Source organism: Micropterus salmoides, unplaced genomic scaffold (assembly GCF_014851395.1).
Source record: "Micropterus salmoides isolate LMB-PRFRI ecotype aquatic unplaced genomic scaffold, ASM1485139v1 Ms_hic_scaffold_7, whole genome shotgun sequence".
In the NCBI taxonomy this organism is placed as follows: Eukaryota; Metazoa; Chordata; class Actinopteri; order Centrarchiformes; family Centrarchidae; genus Micropterus; species Micropterus salmoides.
The window spans coordinates 31,810,161-31,830,741 of NW_024044459.1; the positions used below are offsets into that span (position 1 = coordinate 31,810,161).

General features: G+C 40.7%; 2 protein-coding genes across 2 annotated transcripts; both read right to left on the minus strand.

The window, feature by feature from the left end:
• Positions 1-47: 47 nt before the first annotated feature.
• zgc:154046 (uncharacterized protein LOC562075 homolog) lies at positions 48-5,475 on the minus strand. Its single transcript, XM_038703450.1, has 14 exons — positions 5,321-5,475; positions 3,780-4,049; positions 3,524-3,642; positions 2,902-2,955; positions 2,631-2,796; positions 2,296-2,470; positions 1,953-2,131; positions 1,764-1,864; positions 1,561-1,680; positions 1,346-1,468; positions 1,120-1,255; positions 971-1,033; positions 739-876; positions 48-639 (listed from the first exon to the last, which is right to left on the minus strand). The coding sequence occupies exons 1-14, from the start codon at positions 5,345-5,347 to the stop codon at positions 424-426; spliced, it is 1,887 nt and encodes a 628-aa protein (XP_038559378.1). The 5' UTR covers positions 5,348-5,475; the 3' UTR covers positions 48-423.
• A 735-nt stretch (positions 5,476-6,210) lies between these two features.
• On the minus strand, positions 6,211-7,307 carry LOC119892369 (immediate early response gene 5-like protein). The gene has a single exon (XM_038704571.1). The coding sequence runs from the start codon at positions 7,156-7,158 to the stop codon at positions 6,280-6,282; it is 879 nt and encodes a 292-aa protein (XP_038560499.1). The 5' UTR covers positions 7,159-7,307; the 3' UTR covers positions 6,211-6,279.
• Between the last annotated feature and the right edge of the window lie 13,274 nt (positions 7,308-20,581).

The window sequence follows — 20,581 nt, forward strand, 5'->3', positions numbered from 1 at the left end:
CATTCCTATGTGCCAATTATTTTGACCTGAAATAAATACTATACGCGCCAAAGCACTCAAAATCTTTAAGTCAAACCACGACAGTATCATTCTGAAGACTGCAGCAGGAACAAAGTACAAATAAAAATAAATATTTATACTGTTACAATCAGCAAATTATGTTCATTTAAAGTTTATATAGATATAACACAATATATTAAAATATAGAATTTCCATCATAGAGAATTGCTTCTCATCACAAAGGCAGACAGTCACACATTCTACTTAGTAAAACCCTTTGATAACAGGTTTCCTCTTAGTTGAAGCACACTCAGTTCATTGTGCGTCTACGTCACTGTGGCTTTCTGCCAGCAACTCCGGCACTGGTTCATTACCAGCTCCCATACAGCCCGGTGAGACACCATGCCAGGCTCCTGTGCAGGATCACTGCTTGGCAGTAGCTGTGTCTTCCAGGAGAGCTCTCATGTCCAACAGAGCATCCTCTACAGCCTGGGAAAACTTGGCAGCGTTCGTCTCCTCACAGCTGTTGAAGGCTGTGATTGCGATGTTGATGTGCTCATCCATGGGATTGTAACACACTCCATAGCCATCTGGCACCATCGGACCAAAGCACATCACGCAGTCTGTCTTGGAGCCAACCTGGACACGGAGACGCAGATATGAGGGCAAACAAACATGACGACAAATAATAATTTTCTCAGTAATAATACATGTAGATTTTCTTAGATACAAAAATACCTGGCTGGTGGAGAGATTATAATGGTGAGCCACAGCATAAGAAGTATCCATGAAGATCTCAGGCATGGAAGTCAGGTCTTCAATACTCAGCATTTTCAGCCCGAGGAGGTGCCTGTCTATGGCTTGTCCATGAATTGCCTAAAAAACGAAAGTTGAATGTGTAGAACTAAGATTAACCACATGGCGTTGGAAACAACTAAAATTTTTAATGTTGCTAAAAACCTGTCCTCACATTGTACGTGTTCTCCTTATGTGTCTGAATGCTCTTCTGCAGCAGCGCCAGCCTCTCTGTGTTCTGTTGACAGTATTTACTGTTCAGTCAGACAGCTCACATGCCTTAACGTAAACATTTATTGTGAAACTCTGGTGGTTTAACAGCACCTGTTTACTTGGGTCTTGCATTGCCTGGACGAAGTTAAACGAGTCTACAGTAGTTGCACGGATTGCATCAGTTCGCCCATATTTGAACATTCGTAAGGATGCACTCTCATAGGTAGAGCAGCAAATACTATACATCCTGGAATTCAAAAACAGCACACAGAGTGTATAATTTAATACACTTAATGTGTATGTCTAGCATGTTTGCCTACAAAAATGGACTTCTCACCTGAAGTAGGCAAGTTGAAGAGCCATTTGTACAAACGCATCAGGACTCAGCTTATGTTGCTTTGGCACATTTTTTCCAAAATGAGAGAACATAAGCACCTTTACATCTAAATCATGCACCATTCTAAGGAAACAAAGATATGAGTGAGTTCAACTAAATGTCTGACATCAAGGCTGAGACAATAATATTAATCATAATAACTCCACTTTACATACATGTTCATATTTTGTTTGGCTTTCTCAATGTCTCTCTTGACTTCAGGTGTAATGTTGAAACGCAGTTTCCGAGGCATGGTCAGGGGAACCATGGGAGAGCGAACCATTTCAGTTCTCTGTCTGTAAAAATATGAAACACTTGGTCAATTTGTGTTCATTTGAAAATGGGGAAAACACTCATCTGAAAATAGAAAGAAACCTACATGTATTTAACGACGTAATCGATGAGAAACACAATGGGGGGACCCTCAGCAGGAGCATGCTCATAGACCAGTCCACATGTACCGTCTTCACCAACAATGAACTGAGGACAGGTTACAAGTGCATTCAAATTCTCAACCATTATCACAGAACTGTGTATTATTTTAGATGTCACACTGCCCCAAGCTGACCTGTAATGTCTTGTCAAACCAGCGGTTGCCGCTGTTCCAGCGAGCTCCTCCTCCATGCAGCATCTGGGCCGCCACGCGGCTCGGATACAGATTATCTGACACCCGTGGCATCGGGGCATCCAAACAAACTGTGAAAATACTTTTCTGGATGGCACGGACTGACTCCTTATTTGTCTTATCTGAGGAGGAAAATAGTAGCCTTTAAGATCAAACTTTATTGTATAATACATTTTCCATAAAATGTTGACACTCAGATACTCTTCTTCAATATTTCTTCAAAATAGACAATAAATCTAGTTGATACTGAGTATTTCTACACAGTTTTTGTCCCTACTCTGCTCACCCTTAATCAGGCTGTTATAGGCTTTTCCCCAGGTGTTGCGGTGCTGTGATGTAAGGATGCCAATAGGCTCTTTGTTAGTCTGCAAAGAGGAGTTCCAGATCTTCTCCAACTGCATGTAAATTTGGTCTACTGTCAGCGGGGTGCCATCGCTGTTGTACACGTCCAAGACAAAGAACTGGGGGGAAAAACCAGGTCAGGTTCGTTTTCATACAGTATCCAGAATTTCTTCAGGCACAATGATAATAACATTACAATATTTGTTTTGTTTTTGAAATGTCTAGCTAAAATCTTGACAAGTAAAAGAAGGAGAGGAACAGCAGTGCCATCTGGAGTACCTGGAAGTTGTGGACCACAGTGATATGAGTGGGAGATTTTTTTCCGATGGTGTGATTTACAACAGTGTCTCTCTTTGGACCAGGGATACGACAGGAGGAAAGGATCTGGTAATACTGGTCCATGCACAGCGGCTTCCCACTCAGGTACTCTACAGGCAGGGTCTTGCTGTAACACAGCGCCTCACATTATCCATGTGATGTTTTGTAAATCATGTCATGATGATAATGACCTTTCTGTTATGATATTTTTTTTAGCTTCAGGCAAACTCACGTGTCAATCATTTTTTTAAAGTCCAAAACTCCTGCAATCAGTTTGGCAGCAAACCTGCACAGAAGATATCATTGTGTTATTGATATGTTGGTTCAATGGTTTGCTTTGTGTTCATGTTCTAAAGCCACTGTGCATATGAGACAACACAAAATAAATGATCAGTAATCATCTCTGAATGGGGATTTTTACAAGCAAATGCCATTACCTAATAAAATTGTGAGCCTACTGTACCCTGCACACCTAAAACCCTAGCACTGTGTTCACTGCATATCCCTCGGGTCACAGAAGTAAAAAACAGCTGAGCAATGCTATGTGCAGCCAATGGGCTTTAAATAGCCAGCATGGAGGGGGAAGCCTGCACAAAGGTCGGCCTGAAACTCCAACTTCATATGAGCATGTTTACACTGGACTTCAACACAATGTAAATCACTTTCAGAAACAACTTTATGACTCTGCTTACAATTAGACAATAAAGGTTTATAGTTGATATTAAGGGAACCCAATCAATTTACAGCACACATTAGAAGTAGGGGATCTTCTTTTTGTGATTGTACAGATTTGTTTAGTAGCATAAACAGCTTAATTCTTGTGGCTGGTTTTACAGTGGATTCTGGTTTCTCACCTCATTTGTCCTTGTCGATCATGGAAGTGCATGCGAGGCAGGACAACCCCTGGGCTGGTGTAGACCGCCACTGGCATACGGCAGTCTAAATAGGCTGACTGCATCCACCATTCTGACAGCTAAATAAAGAGAAGGATATAATATGTTTCTATATATTTTCCATTGCATGTTTATGTTACAGTCTTCAAGGCGGATTAAAAACATATAGATGTCTAATACACCAAAAAAATCCAGCTAAATCAACGCAGTTATCTACCCAGTTGTCTGTCTTGCGTGCCCGTCGCTCCAGGCCTTTCTGCAGCCTTTCCCCGACACCCCCCTTGAGGAACTCCTCCACCAGGTTCCTGGTGTGTTCCAGCTCCTCCTCGCTCACGATGGGCTCTAGAGCAGCCAGGTATCGCTCACATGTCTGCTTCAAAGGCGGCACAGGAAGCTTAGGTAGACCCTCCTGGTGCACGAGGGACCTCTCTGGGATCTGTGTTACTGGTCTGACCAGGCGACAAGGCTTCACCATACCAGGCCGCAGCTGGAAAACACGGTCTTAATAAGCACAAATGCTCCTCTGCCATTGGAAGTAACAAAGGCAAAATATTACATGAGAAAATCTAACACTAAGAAAGTGTCACAACTGCTCTTTGGTCAAATATTTTAACTGACTACATGGCAATACTGTAGGCTCACTGCTTTTATATTAAAGTGCACCATTTAATTTGACTGACCCAGAAGATACATTTGATTTAGGAGCTGACTGATATTGCATCACAAATTCAGGTGTCAACATGTTCTTAAATATTTAGTGCATGCAATCAAAGCCTCAAATAGAAAATGACTCTGTGCCAAGGGGTTCAAGTAAGAACAGGATTTTGTGTTGTACGCAACTTTTCTAATAATTTACAAAGGCAAATACATACAAAGACAGTAAGGTGATTTGGTGTGAGAAAACCCCAAAAACAATTGAGTGAAGCAGACATACTATTTATTCGGACCCACTGGTATAAGCTCATCTTATAAATAGAAGGCTGACACAGTTAAGCCTTTGCAATGATAGCTAATACAAACACACATGAAAGGACGAAATATATGTCCTCATGCTTACTACTAACTTAGGCAACTATCTAGTAAGTTTTTTTTCTGATATAATACGATTGGAAAATACATTTGGAGGGAAATCAGATTTAACACAAGTATTCATAAATTAAGTGGCAGTGGCAATAGGCTACTAACGTATTTAGTAGTAATATAAATCATTCACGTTAATACGCAAATGAATTGAATTTATTTGTGCCAAGCCTCTGGAATACACTAAAAAACTTCCGGTACACATTTTCAAAATAAAAAAAAGGTTATGACTACTGCGTGTTACAGCGTTGTTGGTGTGTTATTAGCAAAACATGCCACTACAAATAATATAAAGAAAATAATAGCCTTATACTGAGGGGTGACTCAAATAAAACTACTAGTGCTTTTCGAGATGCCCTTTTTTTGCAGCATGCGCAGCAAGTTAGGTAACGTTATGCTATCGGCTACGCTAAGCTAACGTTTTACAATATCTCACAATGGAGGGCATCTAAAATACTCCAAATTAACACTCTGCCATAATAAATAGAGCACCCCACGTGTTGACTGCCTACGGTGCTGAAACACGAGTTACATTTTAACCTAATATTGTGACATTGTTGTTGTCCCGTACAGCGCCCCACCCACTCCACTCAGTCAGATGCCGTAAACCCAAACGTAACCTTAATGTATGTTTTTACGCAGTTAAAATACATATAGACTAAAAAACAATAGACTCACCGCGGCTCTGAAAAAAATACCCAGCATCTTGTCCAACAGACGTGCTAAAATATTTGACTGTCCCGGGAATATAGATGAGGAATCCTCGGGCAGTCATGTCTCAAGGACAAGTACACTGTCTATTCTCAGCCATCCGCCCCCCTCGGCCCCACAGAGCAAAGACAACTGCTGCTCTCTGCTGAAAGTCCTACTTTTCCAAGTGGAGTTTGGTTCATGCTTTCCTGCCGTTTCAAAATATTTAACACTATCTTTTTTGACAATAATACGCTGCCTCAATTGATTAACATATTCATTTTATAACAAGTAATTATATATTCCAGTGAAGTCCATTCATTAACTAGTTATAGCACATTTATAAATTATAGATATGTTATTCCACAAGAGTGGTAAAATGAAATAGCAATGTAAAATAAATACAAGGTCATTATAAAGCCCATAGATTGAATGATTGAATCATAAACCCTCTTTTGTGCACACCTAACAAGTTCAAGTTGCAATTTAAAGCCAATACGTCCGTGTTTTAAAATGAAGTTAATTTTATTGATTCATAAAAGCAAGCCCTGAAATAAATAATACATTTTCGGGAATAATATTCTGCGTTGACCTGGAGCATGAGGCTGTACAGATATTTACTTGCCACATGATGGAGCTCGTCCAACATCCAGAGAAACAGTGTGAACTCATTTCCTACGGAAATACAAACCGAATACAGACTCCAGTACCCCAAACGAATCACCAGTAAATAAGGTTTAAATGAAAGGCACAGTTATTTATAGAAATTATATTAATCGGCACGAGAAATATTAATGTGCAAAAGTAATGGGTAAGCCCTATTATCGCTCTATATAAACATTTCATCAACATTTTTCAGTAACAGATGAGAGAGAGAATTGCAGTCGTGTCATCATTTATTTAAAAGCAATAAAATAAAACGATACAAAGAAAAACAATCATACAAATCAAAATGCTTCAATTGCTCTGGTCCAACCGCTGCCTGTTAACAGTGTATGTTTTAAACAAATTGTTTGAGCGGCGAATATTTGCTCAAGGTCTGTCTGCTGCCAACTCACAAACTCAGATAGTCCCCCTGAACCCAAGACTGAGATCAGGTTGGATATGTTTGTGCTGTCCAACTGGTCCGTGTCTGAATGTGAATCATCATCAGTCCTCAGCCGTTTACATGGCACTGGTCCAAAGTCTGGCAGATAAAACTCTGGATCAACAATATGATAACTTGTGTCCATCTTTCGCTTTTTACTGTAGCACTGCGCGCCCTGCGGCTGTTTTGACTGCGCGCAACAGTCTGAGTGGAAGTATCCATTCGTGACAGTAGTCACCACATGCGTGTCCAAGTCCAGGACGGTCTTTTGGTTGGCTTGTGCGATTGGGATAGGTAACTCCCAGGAGGATTTGTCTGCACAACTCCAACAGGCTTCCGAAACCATGAGGTCAGAGTCACTTGGTGAAACCATTGCGCAGGCAGATGCGTCTTGGTGCGCCACCTCTGCAGGCTGGCCGATGGGCTGGTGCGCTCCGCAGTGCCAAGTGTCCGACTCATCCTCAGTAAAGTTGCAGTAGAAGTCATCGGCCAACTCCGTTAAGCTTCCAGTCAATTCAAGATATTCTTGCCTTTGGCGGACTGCAGCAACATTCTCATAATGATGCGTCCTCTGCGTTTGCGACAAGTTTTTGCTCATATAAAACTGCCTGGCGTTTCTCAGTACGTACGTTACCAGTAAGTTCTTGTGGAGCTTGATGCCTCCTCTCTGCGTCCTGGAGCTTTGGATTTTTCTCAAAGAAATGGAGATCAGATTCTGTGCGTCAAATGCACACTCCATCCTCAACCGGGCCACCCTTCTTTCCTCTCAGTCTCTCAAAACGTTTCTTTCCTAACTGGAGAAATATGGATGTCTTTAGTTGAGATTCCTACTTGATTCGTGTAGACTGTGTCCATAGCGCTCCATGTCTTCCCAGTAAGGGCATGGATTTGCAACTCTCATCTTTCCTTGCCACGCCCTCACGTAGACATTGTCCAATGGGAGGGAGGCGGTGCTTCTGTTATACGCAAATGTGACTACTAGCCTCATTCAGAATGCACGTAGGAGCAGGCATGCTGCATTTCACTAAATGTGTTCTGAGCTTTTTAAAGCTCAGTGCGGACAGAAATCATCAACGTTATGTATAAAAGTAGACAGAATAGAGAGAGAAGAGTTGAATATAATATAGAACCGAGTAATAGAAAAGAATAGATAGAAATAGAATAGAATAGAACATACAAGACAGTAATCAAATAGAATTGAACAGAATAATAGTAGAGAGTGATTGCATAGCATTTAATAGAACATACTAGAAAATCATAAAATAGATTAGAATAGAACAGAACATACAGTAGTGGAGAGTAATAGAATTGAAAAACAAAAGTAGAAAATAAAAGAATAGATTAGAGTAGAATATAGGGGTTAGCAATTACAATAGGCTAGAATATAGTAGAGAGTGATAGAACAGAATATAACATACAAGAGCATAATCAAATAGTCTAGAATATAGTAGAGGACACAGGCATAGCATATAAAAGAATATAATAGAATACAGTTAAGACTAACTGAATAGTATGTACTAGGGAGTAATATAATAGATTAGAATGGTATATACAGTAGGAGAGGGTAATAGAATATAATAGACTAGACTTTAGCAGGGACTAATAGAGTAGAATATAACTGAATAAAGTTAAGAAGAAGTAATAGAATAAAATAGAATATAGTAGAGAGTAACAAAAAACAGTAGAATAGAGTATTATAATATATCCATCCATCCATCGTTAACCACTTATCCTGCGTACAGGGTCGCGGGGGCTGGAGCCAATCCCAGCTGACATCGGGCGAAAGTCGCCAGTCCATCGCAGGGCCAGTATTATAATATAATTATAGAATAAAACAAAGAGTTAAGAATATAATATCTTATTAATAGAGATCTTTTTGTACAAGTAAATGCAAGAGTTTTGCTTTGTTACAAGATTTCCAGAGCCATACATGTCCGAAAGACTTGTAAGCAACACAATACTAAAACTAGAAGGCTACTAGAGTATATAGAAAGGCGAATTAATAAACCAGAGTAAAGGCAAGTTAATGTCAACATTATCCACTTTCCTCAGATCCTCCGGATGGCTGCTCCATGAAGCTGGGCCGCAGCTTCAAATGCAGCCTCACTAAGAAGCATAAACCCTAACCTCAAAGTAAAAGAGAACTGAAGAGAAGGGGAATACAATAATATTCACGTCTATACAATATACAATTCTGTACTGTACTATACTAGAGTTATACAGTTGTTTTGTTTCTTCAAAAGCCACCTTAAACATACTGTACAGTACATAGGTTTACCGCACATATACACACATTGAGTAAATTATGAATGTACTGTCTGAACCTGACAGTGATGTCATTTGGACTGCCTCCGAAATATTGTCACTGCACTCAGATATGTGAGGTAAAAGCTCTTTGTAGAGAGATTATCTGTCATCCATGCCCCACATCTGTTTGTGTGTACACACGCAGATGGCTGACATCATACTGAACACCTGGATATGACTTTGATTTCCTGCCAAATACGTGAATCAGGAGGACAGCCACTATTATAGTTATCATGCTCACATAATAGTGTAAATTGGAGTCTGACATGTGTGCTCTCCCTGGAATATTGTTTAAATGGCAGAGAGCGGACTGAGATCATGTTTTATGGTAAAGTATGCTATGGTATTGCATTTTGTGGTATAGTTCAGTACAATATAGTATGGTATAGTAATACCAGAATAAACTTGTATCTTTAATTGTATTGAGTAAGGAAGGAAAGTTAAAGCTGATGGCAACTTAATATAATGCTGTTTTTATGATGTGCCTTTCTCCACGCTGGTATACAGCATCACTTTATCCAAGTAACACTCAGACAAAGATTCTTTATTATTAGCAGTGCCTCAGTTCACTGTGTATTGGTGATATGTTTGGTAAAGGATATTGTGTAGTGAAGTATGGTATAGTACATTACATGGTTAAGTCTAATAGTGTGAAAGAGACATTTAGAGCAAGGCATATCTTCCGAAACCTCCTGCTTAGATTTTTACATTGATCATTGAGCTTTTAACATTTGTAATTATTAGAACAGCTTAAATAGAAAAAAACAAAATAGTCAAGTGAGAACAACTATACACCGATCAGTCATAACACTATGACCACTGACAGGTGAAGTAAAAAACACTGATTAACTGGTTACCGTGGCACCTGTACGTACTTATTAGGCATTAAGTGAACATTGTGTCCTCAAAGTTGATGTGTTAGAAGCAAAGCTGATATGTTAGATCCTTAGCCAGTTTGACAGGGGGTAAATTGTGATGGCTAGAACTGGGTCAGAGCATCTCCAAAACTCTTGTGGGGTGTTCCCAGTTTGCAGAGGTCAGTACCTATCAAAAGTGGTCCAAGGAAGGAAAAGCAGTGAACTGGTGACAGGGTCAGGGGTGGCCAAGGCTGACTGATACATGTGGAGAGGGAAGGCTGGCCCATGTGGTCTGATCCAACAGAAAAGCTACTGTTGAAAAGGTTGACGCGAGTTCTGATCGAAAGGAGTTTGTTGCGTATGGGTGGTGACGTAGCTGCAGACCAGTCAGGGGTGTTCATGCTGACCCCTGTCCACTGCCAAAAATGCCAACAATGGCCATGTGAGCATCAGGACTACGGAGCAATGGAAGAAGGTGGCCTGGTCTAATCATGATTTCTTTTATATAACATGGATGGCCAGGTGGCAGGCGGCAGGTGCCAGGTGTGTCGCTTACCTGGGGAACATATGGCACCAGTATGCACTATGGGAAGAAGGCAAGCCGTTGGAGGACGTGTGATGCTTTGGGCAATGTCCTGGTGGGTAACCTTGAGTCCTGCCATTCATGTGGATGTTACTTTGACATGTACCACCTACCTAGGCATTGTTGCAGACCATGTACACCCCTTAATGGAAACAGTTTTCACTGATGGCAGTGGCCTCTTTCAACAGGACAATGCACCCTGCCACAAAACAAAAATGGTTCAGGAACAGTTTGAGGAAGGCTGTTTTGGCAGCAAAGGGAGGACCTATACAATATTAGACAGGTAGTCATAATGTTATGGCTGATTGGGTTACGTTACCTTTAGAGCAAGTGCACTTTTTTTCACATCATGTTTTGAAATGATGCATTATGGGTGGCCAAATGGCAATGCTAGTGAGATGCGATTGGGGAAAATAATGGGGTCAGTGCCAAATTATCACTCAGGAAAAACGCTTGTTAAAAGTAAAGAGACATCCAGTGTTAATGGAAAGAACAAGGGTATTCATTTAAAAACATTAATTGTAGAGAAATGAACTTGCCATTTTAAGGTTAAATAGGGCTAAAAATGGCTCTATGTTAGTGGATTAAATCTAAAATCATAAATACAATGGAAAGTTGCTGAAACATTTCAATACACTGCAATGTGTATGGTGCACTAATGAAAACATGTTATTTATGCCTTTGACTGAAAAACTGACAATGCACACCCTTATAAACGGCAAAAAATGTACAGTTACATTTACCTGTAACTGATCCATAAGCTGATCTTTAAGCTTTGTAACATCTAATTTATGATTTTTAATCTCTAAAACAAATGTCAGCATGGTTACGCTATCTTTAATGAGAAATAAGATGCTGTTTGTATAGTGTAATCTAGAATAGTATGGGTGGTAGTACTACAGTATCATTGTTGGGAGGGGGTAAGTGTCATGAATAACATTTTATGTTTGCACATAAAAACTGAGGGAGATTAAACATATGATGCTCTGTAATTTACCAGTGTTTTCTTTCTTATTTTGTCTACTGCGGCATTCTAGTCCCCTTATCATTGACACCAAATGAAACTTAATTTAAGTCAGAGATTTCAACATCTAGAAACATAGATAGTCTTTATAATCCAGGATTTGTTTTCACAGCCTGTACATATTCCATAAGAAACATACAGATAGAGGGCTACACAATACATGAAATATACACTTCCTTTTTTCTATTAGGTATAGTTTAGTATAGTAGATAGTAGGCTATAGTTATACTAGGAATGACCACAATACTACCTTGTACATTGTAATGCTATCCAACACAACACTTCTGTAATAAATACTACTGATGTTGTGAATTTTTGTCATTATTATCTCCCTCAGATAACAAAAACATTATAGTGTGGATATATCCTGGCTTGGAGAGGAACATTCCTTTAGCTTAATATTTTTTTTTATGCACATTTATGATGTATGCTCAAGGACCTCTCATGGTTGCGGTGATTTTTGAAAAAAAAAATTTACTGACTGAGCCAATTGTAAAGCTTAGACTTTCGTCTCTCCAGCAGGTTTCTCCATTTTACATTATGCGTTACGACACAGCAAAATGGCAATCGGCTAGGCTAAAACCATGGCTTACCCAGTCTGTTGCATGCCACATTTTGGCCTTTGTGTTGGCTAAAAAAAGGACATACATAGAAAAGTTTGGTGTCATCTTGAACCTGAGAATCTGCAGATTAATTCCATTCCCGATATGTCAAGAGCCACAAGTTAGGCACAATACAAGATAAATAAATCCCCATTTTTGTTATCTTCACCGCCATCTTGATTGTAAGGTAGCTGGGAGGGACAATTTAGTTGGATTCAGCTTTTTTTTGTTTGGGAGGGGAGAGGGAGGGGTTTTATTTTGTGTTGTGTGATGCAACAAAATGTTCTAAATAAGTAAGAATGTTTAAAGAAGAAATTTGGACTTATCATACATTTTATTGTTTCCTTTAACCATTACACTATTCTGTGCATCTTAAAGGACACTGAGACTATACTACACAAACCTTAATTAAAAACACTGCATACATCTATATAAGAAAACTTACACTATACTCTACAAAATAAATCCTCCCCTTCATTCTACTACTCTCATGCATATATGCTTGACACACAGCCTGCCCTGCACTCTGTTCACCACCCACAGGCCCCCAGACACACCTGGCAGATGTCTACACTCTACTCAGTGCACTCTTCCAGTATTTTAACATGATTCTCATTTGTATTCTTTCAGATTTCTAAATTATGTTAACAAAATATTTGAAACACTACCACAGAATGTAGTTTACTACAGCATCACCAGCATTACAGCCTCAAAGCGCTCGACGGAGTTAACACACAACTACAACAGACAACTAAGCCTAAAGAATGAATCTTAAAAAAAACCCTCAAAGTAAGTAAGGCATTACTGTACAGTGGATTTACATCAGGTGTTTCCATTTTTCAGTACAGTGCTGTAAAGTGGACATCAATTGATGAATGAATATGTTGTCTAGTTCATCATTATCAGAATTTGTAAACCTTATTCAAAAATGCTGTTGTAGGCCGACCCTGAAATTTGTCCTGCTCAGGGGTCCAAAAACTTATTATATTCACACACTTTGTTTTAAGAAGAGAATGACATTTTTACAATTGACAAAGAGACAGCCTCTTATATTTGTTAAGCATTTTTATGCTTATGTGACCAAGACCTTCTTTTATACATAAATTGAAACATTTGTGCACAAAAAGTATTGAATACTTCCTAATTTTAGGACAATAAACTGTTCCACTCCATTGAAATGGTGTGATAGCATTGGCGACTGATGATTTATTTTTTATTTTTATTTTTTTTTGGGTGGGTGGGTGGGGGTTCACTTGAAACAAAATATTCCCATTTGCTTGAATTTTGTACAGACATGGAAAATACAACTATAACTTTCACATGAACAATAAACACATCTGATAATTCTTAGTAATATAACTATGTATTATGCCCTGAAATTAACATAATACTGATGGAAGATGCCAATATGATAACAACAGAAACTTAAAAAAATTATACCTAAACTATGTTTCTACTTCAGCATTAAGCCTAAAATGAAATATAGTTACTTCATACTACTACTTTTGTTTATAAAGAATATTAGGTACAATTTTATATACTAGAAATCCTGGACAAGGGACTCATCCCTGCCCACAACCAACTCCTTCTTAATTAAAAAAAAAAATTGAGAAAGGAGTTCCAGTACTTTTCTTATCAATTAATCTATATTTCTTGAGTTGCTGGATCAGTCCAAACAGAAGAGAATCAATGCTAAACAAAGAGAATTCAGTCTTTCCACAGTGAGTCCTCTTAAACATAGAGCTGAGATATGCAGCTCTGTAGAAGATGCACACAATTACTTCAGAGGCGGGGTGCTTTATTTACATATGCAATATGCATAAGCAAGGTTACTGTGAGGGTGAAATAACCGCGAGATAGAAGGAGAGACAGAAGGAGGGGCTCGGTATGAGTGTGAGATGTGTGTATGTGTACGTGTTTGTGTGTGTGGTGGTAATGGAGAGAGGGTGTGTGTGTGGGAAGGGGGTGGGGGGGGCTGAAAATTGGTGTTATCAATATTTAACCAACCCTTCCAGCATATTTATGGCAGACAATAGAGCAGACCTGCAACTGTCTCATGTGAGTGGAAGTGTATTTATTACACACTGAAATAGAGGCTGTAAATAGGATGTTCATTGATATATCCCTGCCACACTTGCATTGAATCTGAGAGCCCATCTGAGAGCCCACCACTTGGTGAACCACTCTATCAGTTGATTCTTACCAAAATAAACTATTAACATATCTGCTAATTGAACGTAATATTCTCTGAGTGCTTCACAGATATTCATTAGGGAGATATTTGTACATGTGGCCTGCAGATGTATGTAATTCAATCAGTTTGAAAAAAGTAAAAAGAACCGAAAAAGCTATGAAAAGAGGGAGAAGAAATAAAATGTCTGGGGATTTTTTTCACAGACCCATGGCCTCTCAGAAAATGTTTCCATGTGTTGTGTCTGAGCACACTCAGAGCAAAGAAGGAAAACATTCTCTCCTCCAAACCACATGCAACAGATTCCTTCTGAAGCCAAATAAATCAACCCTGTGTTTCAGATCATGTGACACATTTTTGTGCTTTGTGTTATTCCCAACATATCCGGTTTCAAACCCCCCCATTCCATCACAGTCTCACACGCGCGCACAAACACTGCGCGCACACACATGCACATATACACGGCACATGCACCTTCAGAGTTTCCATTTCCTGTGCGTAAGATCACCTGTACCGACAGAATGGCGGGCTTCAGTGCAACATGCTCAGGCAGGAAAACAGGAAAGGGAGTTCAAGGTTGTCCAACATGAAATACTCACGGAGTTAGGGGAAACCCAGCGCTCATGGCAGCACTCCAGTTTCTGAAGACCGTAAGTAAAGTTTCACCAGTACATTTTTTTCACTTTAGCAGTGTCATCATGTGCTCTAGAAGTGTTGACCATCTGCCTGTTTAGAGAAAATACATACATTTCAGTACAAGTTAATGGGATCATGCAGCAGACATACAGTACTGAATGACTTTGGGTCAAATCCGTTGCCTTTTTAAAGGAGTAGTTCAACATTTTGGGATATATGCTCCTACTTTTGGCTTTCTTGCTGAAAGTTAAATGAGAAGATCTGTTATACAACTCCAATATCTGTGTGATAAATATGCTACAGTAACCTACCCAACTGACAGATACGCAAGTACTTCAGTGGGAATGTACTTAGGCACAGTAGTGCTTTGTAGCTGAATGCTAATGTCAGCTTGCTAACATCAAAAATGTTTTCTAAAGGAGACATGCCACTCAATCACATCCTCAGTACAACTCTATGTGGAAAGCCCGTAACGTCAAAGATGAGGATTAGCCCGCCCCTCCGGCTAGAAAGCCAATCATTTGCTTTTAATAGCCAAATCGGGAGACAGATTTCAGCCAATCATGTGGTTTCTTATTTTGGGGCAAAGTCCTCAAACTTTTTCAGTGATTTTTATTAGATTTTACTGGTGATTCTATTCATGTAGTTTTTATGTCCCGGTTACCAGTAAAAGTGCAGTTCTGGCTCTCTCTCCATTCGTTCAGATAGGAGCCTGGCCTTGTTAGTCCGAAATAACTGCCTGGAGGCGTTACCAAGATGGCTGACTTGCGTATATGACTTTGCTAACATGCTTACAATGACTATGCTACTCCTAACATGCTTATGCTCATGTCCTTTATAAGGTTCAGATGTTCACTATCTTAGTTTAGCGTGCTAGCATTCTAACATTTTTTTATGATGCTGGGAAATATGTTTTTTTGAGATGAGAAGGTCGATACCAATTCTCATGTCCACACAGTAAAAATTAAGCAGGAGCCAACAGCCGGTTAATTTAGCTGGAAAGAGGGACAAACAGCTAGCTCTGTCCAAAGGTAACAAAATGTGCCTAACAGCCCCTTTAAAGTTCACTAATTAACACTTTTTGTCTCGTTCGTTTAATCTGTACAAAATCCAAACAATGAACAAGCATCTTGCACAAAAAGTTGAACTTTTCCTTTTAACATTCCATATTTTCCTGACCTACTCAATCATATATCTTTCTTTTTCTCCTCTTATACGATCCAAAAGTCTTACTTAGCATGTTCTATTGTTACCTTGTAGTTGTTACTATATATGACATGCCATACTGATCAATCGCCCTGGTTCTCTGTGGGGTAACACAGTGTTCCCCTGTGCATCTGACAGCCATCCCTAGCCCATTTACTGTCAAATGGGCTCCGCTCCCTTTGCCTGAGCTCAGATGCAGATTTATGCCAGAGCATTGCCGGTTCTTGCATATTAGATGAAAGCCTTGTTTGCATATACCCGCTCTCTCTCTCTCCCCTCCTTCCCTCTTCCCCCCTCTTTCTCTCTCTTCCTTTTTTCTGAGGCGTCACTTTAATATGTATGCAAATGGGCTGCGCTCCACGGGCAGATATGTGTGGAGTCCTGTCCTGCAGTCAGGAGGTGTAGGAGAGATTGTGTTTGTATTTATGAGGCATGGGCCCTGCCGCTCTTGGGAGAGAAAACGCTGCGAGTAGTGTGGTGGAGGCTCTGCAGTGCAGGCAGAATGCAGATATGCCAATAACAGAGGTCATGGTTGTCACTAATGATAAGAGGAGACAATTAGACAATAGCATAGCTGTAATGTAACCCCCCCCTTACACCCTCTTATACACCCAAACAAACACACAAGCCCTCGTATCCCTGCTCTGGCATGAAGCAAGCAAACAAACTGAGGAGGAGATGCTTCTTCTGGAATGTTCCACATATTGCAGCAGCCCTTCTCCTCAGCTCTGCTTGACCTGGATGGGGAGTCCTGGGTGATTGGTGTGGGTAAAAGACCAATCTATCGATCCTCTGCATCCCTCAGGAGGGTGAGGATCACTGTCAGGGGCTGAGGCATTGGAGACAAGGTCAGGTCACCTGTGAGAGAGGCCCCCATAACCCATTTCATCAGTCTAATGCTTTCCAGACAGGCCTCAAAAGCTTGTGATCAATTAAGTCCCGATGACAGTAGACACAGAAATAAATGAACAATGCAACTGCTCCTAATCTGTGGCTCGTGTTATCTTTATCTTAGCATGTGTTGTGCAAAATTTCCTTTTTACATCTATGTATCATGAATTCACAGGAACAATAGCTTCAAACAAAAGGAATTCATTCGAGATGAGTATTGTAAAATTATAGACAAAAAACTCAATGAAAATAACAATGAATACCGGGTTTTATGTTCAAGACACAATAATATCTTGGCTTGGTGCCAATCAGTGATCTACCAACGCAACACACACACACACACACACACACACACACACACACACAGAACTGTTGGCAAATCAAATGTCTGTTTCCTCTCTGTCTCTCTCTCTCTCTCTCTCACACACACACACACACACACACACACATCCCCTTCCTCCATCATGAATAAACCATACTGTGTCTATGAGTCATATACCACCCCCACATCCCTCTCTAACCCACTCCCCCTATTTGCTGCTGCTAGAGTAAAAACGCTAATTAACGTGATGGCTAGCTCCAGCTCCTGTCAGCAGCTTGTGGGGGCCTCTCAACCAGCCAGGCTCCACTGGTCTCTGGTTTTAGCAGCTCTCTCCCCAGCCACCATCTCTGGAGAACCAGGGCCCCTCATTCATATTCAGCCCCAGTCGCAGGCACCTGGAAACAGCCAGCACCAGCACCACCTCCAGCACCACACAACCCCCATGATGTCTATCACCAGCCCCCCAGTTGAGCCCACCTCCTGTCAATATTGGATCCCCCCACTGCTGGTAAAAGCCCCCCCCACACACACAATTATTCCATTTACTTAAAAACTTGAATCCAATTGGAATACAAGCCCAAACTGAAAAACTCCATTTAGGAGATGTGAGAGCTAGAAACTCCATCTAGGAGATGACACAACCCAAGTGATGGGTTGAATCACCCAACGGTGGCGAGAGAGAGGGAGAGGAGCTGCCTGCCTTGGTGGACTAGCTCGGTAACCATGACAACGCAGCCGGGAGAGCAAGAAACAGGAACATACAGAATCTGTTTCTGCTGAGACTTGCACATGTGGCACAGTACTGCTTTTCCTCTGAGAAGAAGAAGGGGAGGAGTGTGCGTGTGTGTGTGTGTGTGTGTGTGTGTGTGTGTGTGTGTGTGTGTGTGTGTGTAGGCCCTTATGAAACATACATGCCTGCTGCCTCTCCAACCAAACTCACTCGCCTGCTCTAGTCACTGAGTGAGTCACAACACAAAAGATATTCTGGTGAAACTGAAGCACACAACCCAGTGTTTAGTGGCAGGCTGTAGTCCCCCCCCCCTCCACCCAACAACTGAATACAGAGAGGTGGAGGTTTGTTTGCGATATGAAGTGAAAAATATAAAGGCAAGAAAGGGAAAAATTTTGTTTTTTTGCCTATTTTCTTTCCCTGTGCCTCTCTGCCGCTCCCCTTCTGCCTATCTTTTCTCTTTCCTCCTGCTCCCTCTTTCTACAGGCTCAGTCTAACCTCCCCCTCCCCTTTCCTCAAGGGAATAAAGGTCGTAACGCAAATGATTACTCAAACCCGAGTTGCCATAGAAACGCAGTCATGTGACTAGAGCAGGCATGCATAGACCACAACAAAGAGGTGGATCAGGAACCAGCGCTGGAAAGAGCTGTAGCTCGCCTTACTGGTGCCTCAGTGCATTTCACTCAAATTCAGGCTTTTAAAAATAGGCGAGCACCATGAAACGCAGGGGGAGAAAGGCAGAGAAAACGACACTATAAAGCGCCAGGACGAGAGGCTGTAATGAATCTAGGCTGTAACACTGCAGTGTGCCATATATTCTACCATTCACTAGCATACCAGGGTGTGTCCTATTCATCATGTCCTTCTTGGAGGCAGAGCTCAGGCGCCAGTTGTCTGGAATTTCTGTGAAATGGCGTCAGTTGTAGAAATGTAGAGGGTGGTGGATTGGTGTGCTTCTAAAGTAGGAGTTGAAGCGTGGAACTTTAACTTTTTGGTGTGCTGCGCTTCCAAACTGTTCCCCCTCAAAGAACAAGAACAGATATGCGTCAACACTAATATGCTATGCAGCAGTATGGTTACCTAGCTCGTAGCAGCCACTTTTCTTTTCAAAGAGATTCGAAAAACAGTGACACCTAAGCTTAACATGTACTAAGACACATTCTGGAATAGTATCTAAGCCAACCAATGTGTAAGACATATGTAAAATAGTACAAAAGTGGACAAAAATGTAGAGTAATTGTGGAAAAAGACAATCTCGCTCTGTTTTCCAACAAGTAATGAACTTAAAGTTCAACATATTTTGTCATAGTGGGTATCTAGCAAACAGAAAAACATACAAAAAGCCTTCTTTATAATCCTACAGATTTAAGCTGAATGAAACTGTGGCTGGTGAGCACACTATGTCAACACTAGTATGCAGCAATATGGTTACTTAGCTCGTAGCAGCCACTTTTCTTTTCAAAAAAATTCAAAACCCAGTGACACCTAAGCTTAACATGTACTAAAACACATTCTGGAATAGTATCAAAGCCAAGCAATGTGTAAGAGATTTATAAAATAGCATAAAAGTGGACAAACAAAGTAGGATAATTGTGGAAAGGACAATCTCGCTCTATTTTCCAACAAGTAATTTACTTAAAGTTCAATGTATTTTGTCGCACAGTAGGTATGTAACAAACAGAAAAACATAGAAAAGCCTTCATCATAATCTTACAGCTTTAAGCTGAATGAAACTGTAAAGGCTGGTGAGCACAACAGTCAGTATGTATGTGTCAGTGTAATGGAGGAACCGGCACCTGGAGCAGAATGGGAACGTGGCCTGCCCCAACAGGATTCAGGTATCCTGCATCCAATCCACCCCCGCTGAGATTACTTCTATGCCCTGGGTGAACTCGGCGACCTGCAGCCATCTCTCAGAGAGCAACCACCCCCCATAACACACACACTCGCACACACGTACACAGTCAAAGCTCCACATTTAAAAGGGACTGAGCCAGACACAATTTTATAATAGGAGATAAACTATGTTGTATGGACCCCAGCAGAATATATTGTTATGCAGTGAGAATTTGCTTTCATTCATCTTACTATTAACAGCCATTAATTTTGGCAAGCTCTATCAACACTAGCAGAGCAATAGGACGGGGTACATTTTTTTCTGATGAAGTCACCACATCTGCGGTTAGGAACACTGTGTGTTTCAATGTCTGGGCTCTCTTTCGCTCTTTCTTCTTCTTCTTCTCTCCCACATACGTCTGAATCCACGCTTGCCTTTACACCAGCAAACACACACAGTAACATAGATGTATAAGCGAACACATCAATACGCAATCCGAAGGGGTGTGAGCGTGATGCGTGACCCCCTCACTGACCATTTCCCTCCAAAGACCACCTCAACTCCCACGAGGTTTCAGGCAGCAGCTGAGTGTTCAGTGATGTCTGCAATTATCCCGTGTCTAGACAATGTCTAGTGAAAGACAAGGAGATGCACGTTCTGCACAGTCTGCGCTCTATAGAAGAAAAGGCCTGGAATAGACCACAATGTCTTTCAGTTGGTGATGTGGTGGTACATGAAAAGGTTAGGGCCAGACTAGGAACTCAGCCAACAAACACCACGGCTCACATGCTACATATGTTCCTTAGCTCATTTAATCTTGCTCAAGAGCCTTGTACTTACTTTTATGAATTCACATCAACCTCATCACATCATCCCTGAAAACATCAACTCTACTATGTGTTTTTAAATGTCCTCATACCGCATTTAGTTTAGTTTAGTTTTAGACGTATGACATGAATCAAGCCTCCATACTGTT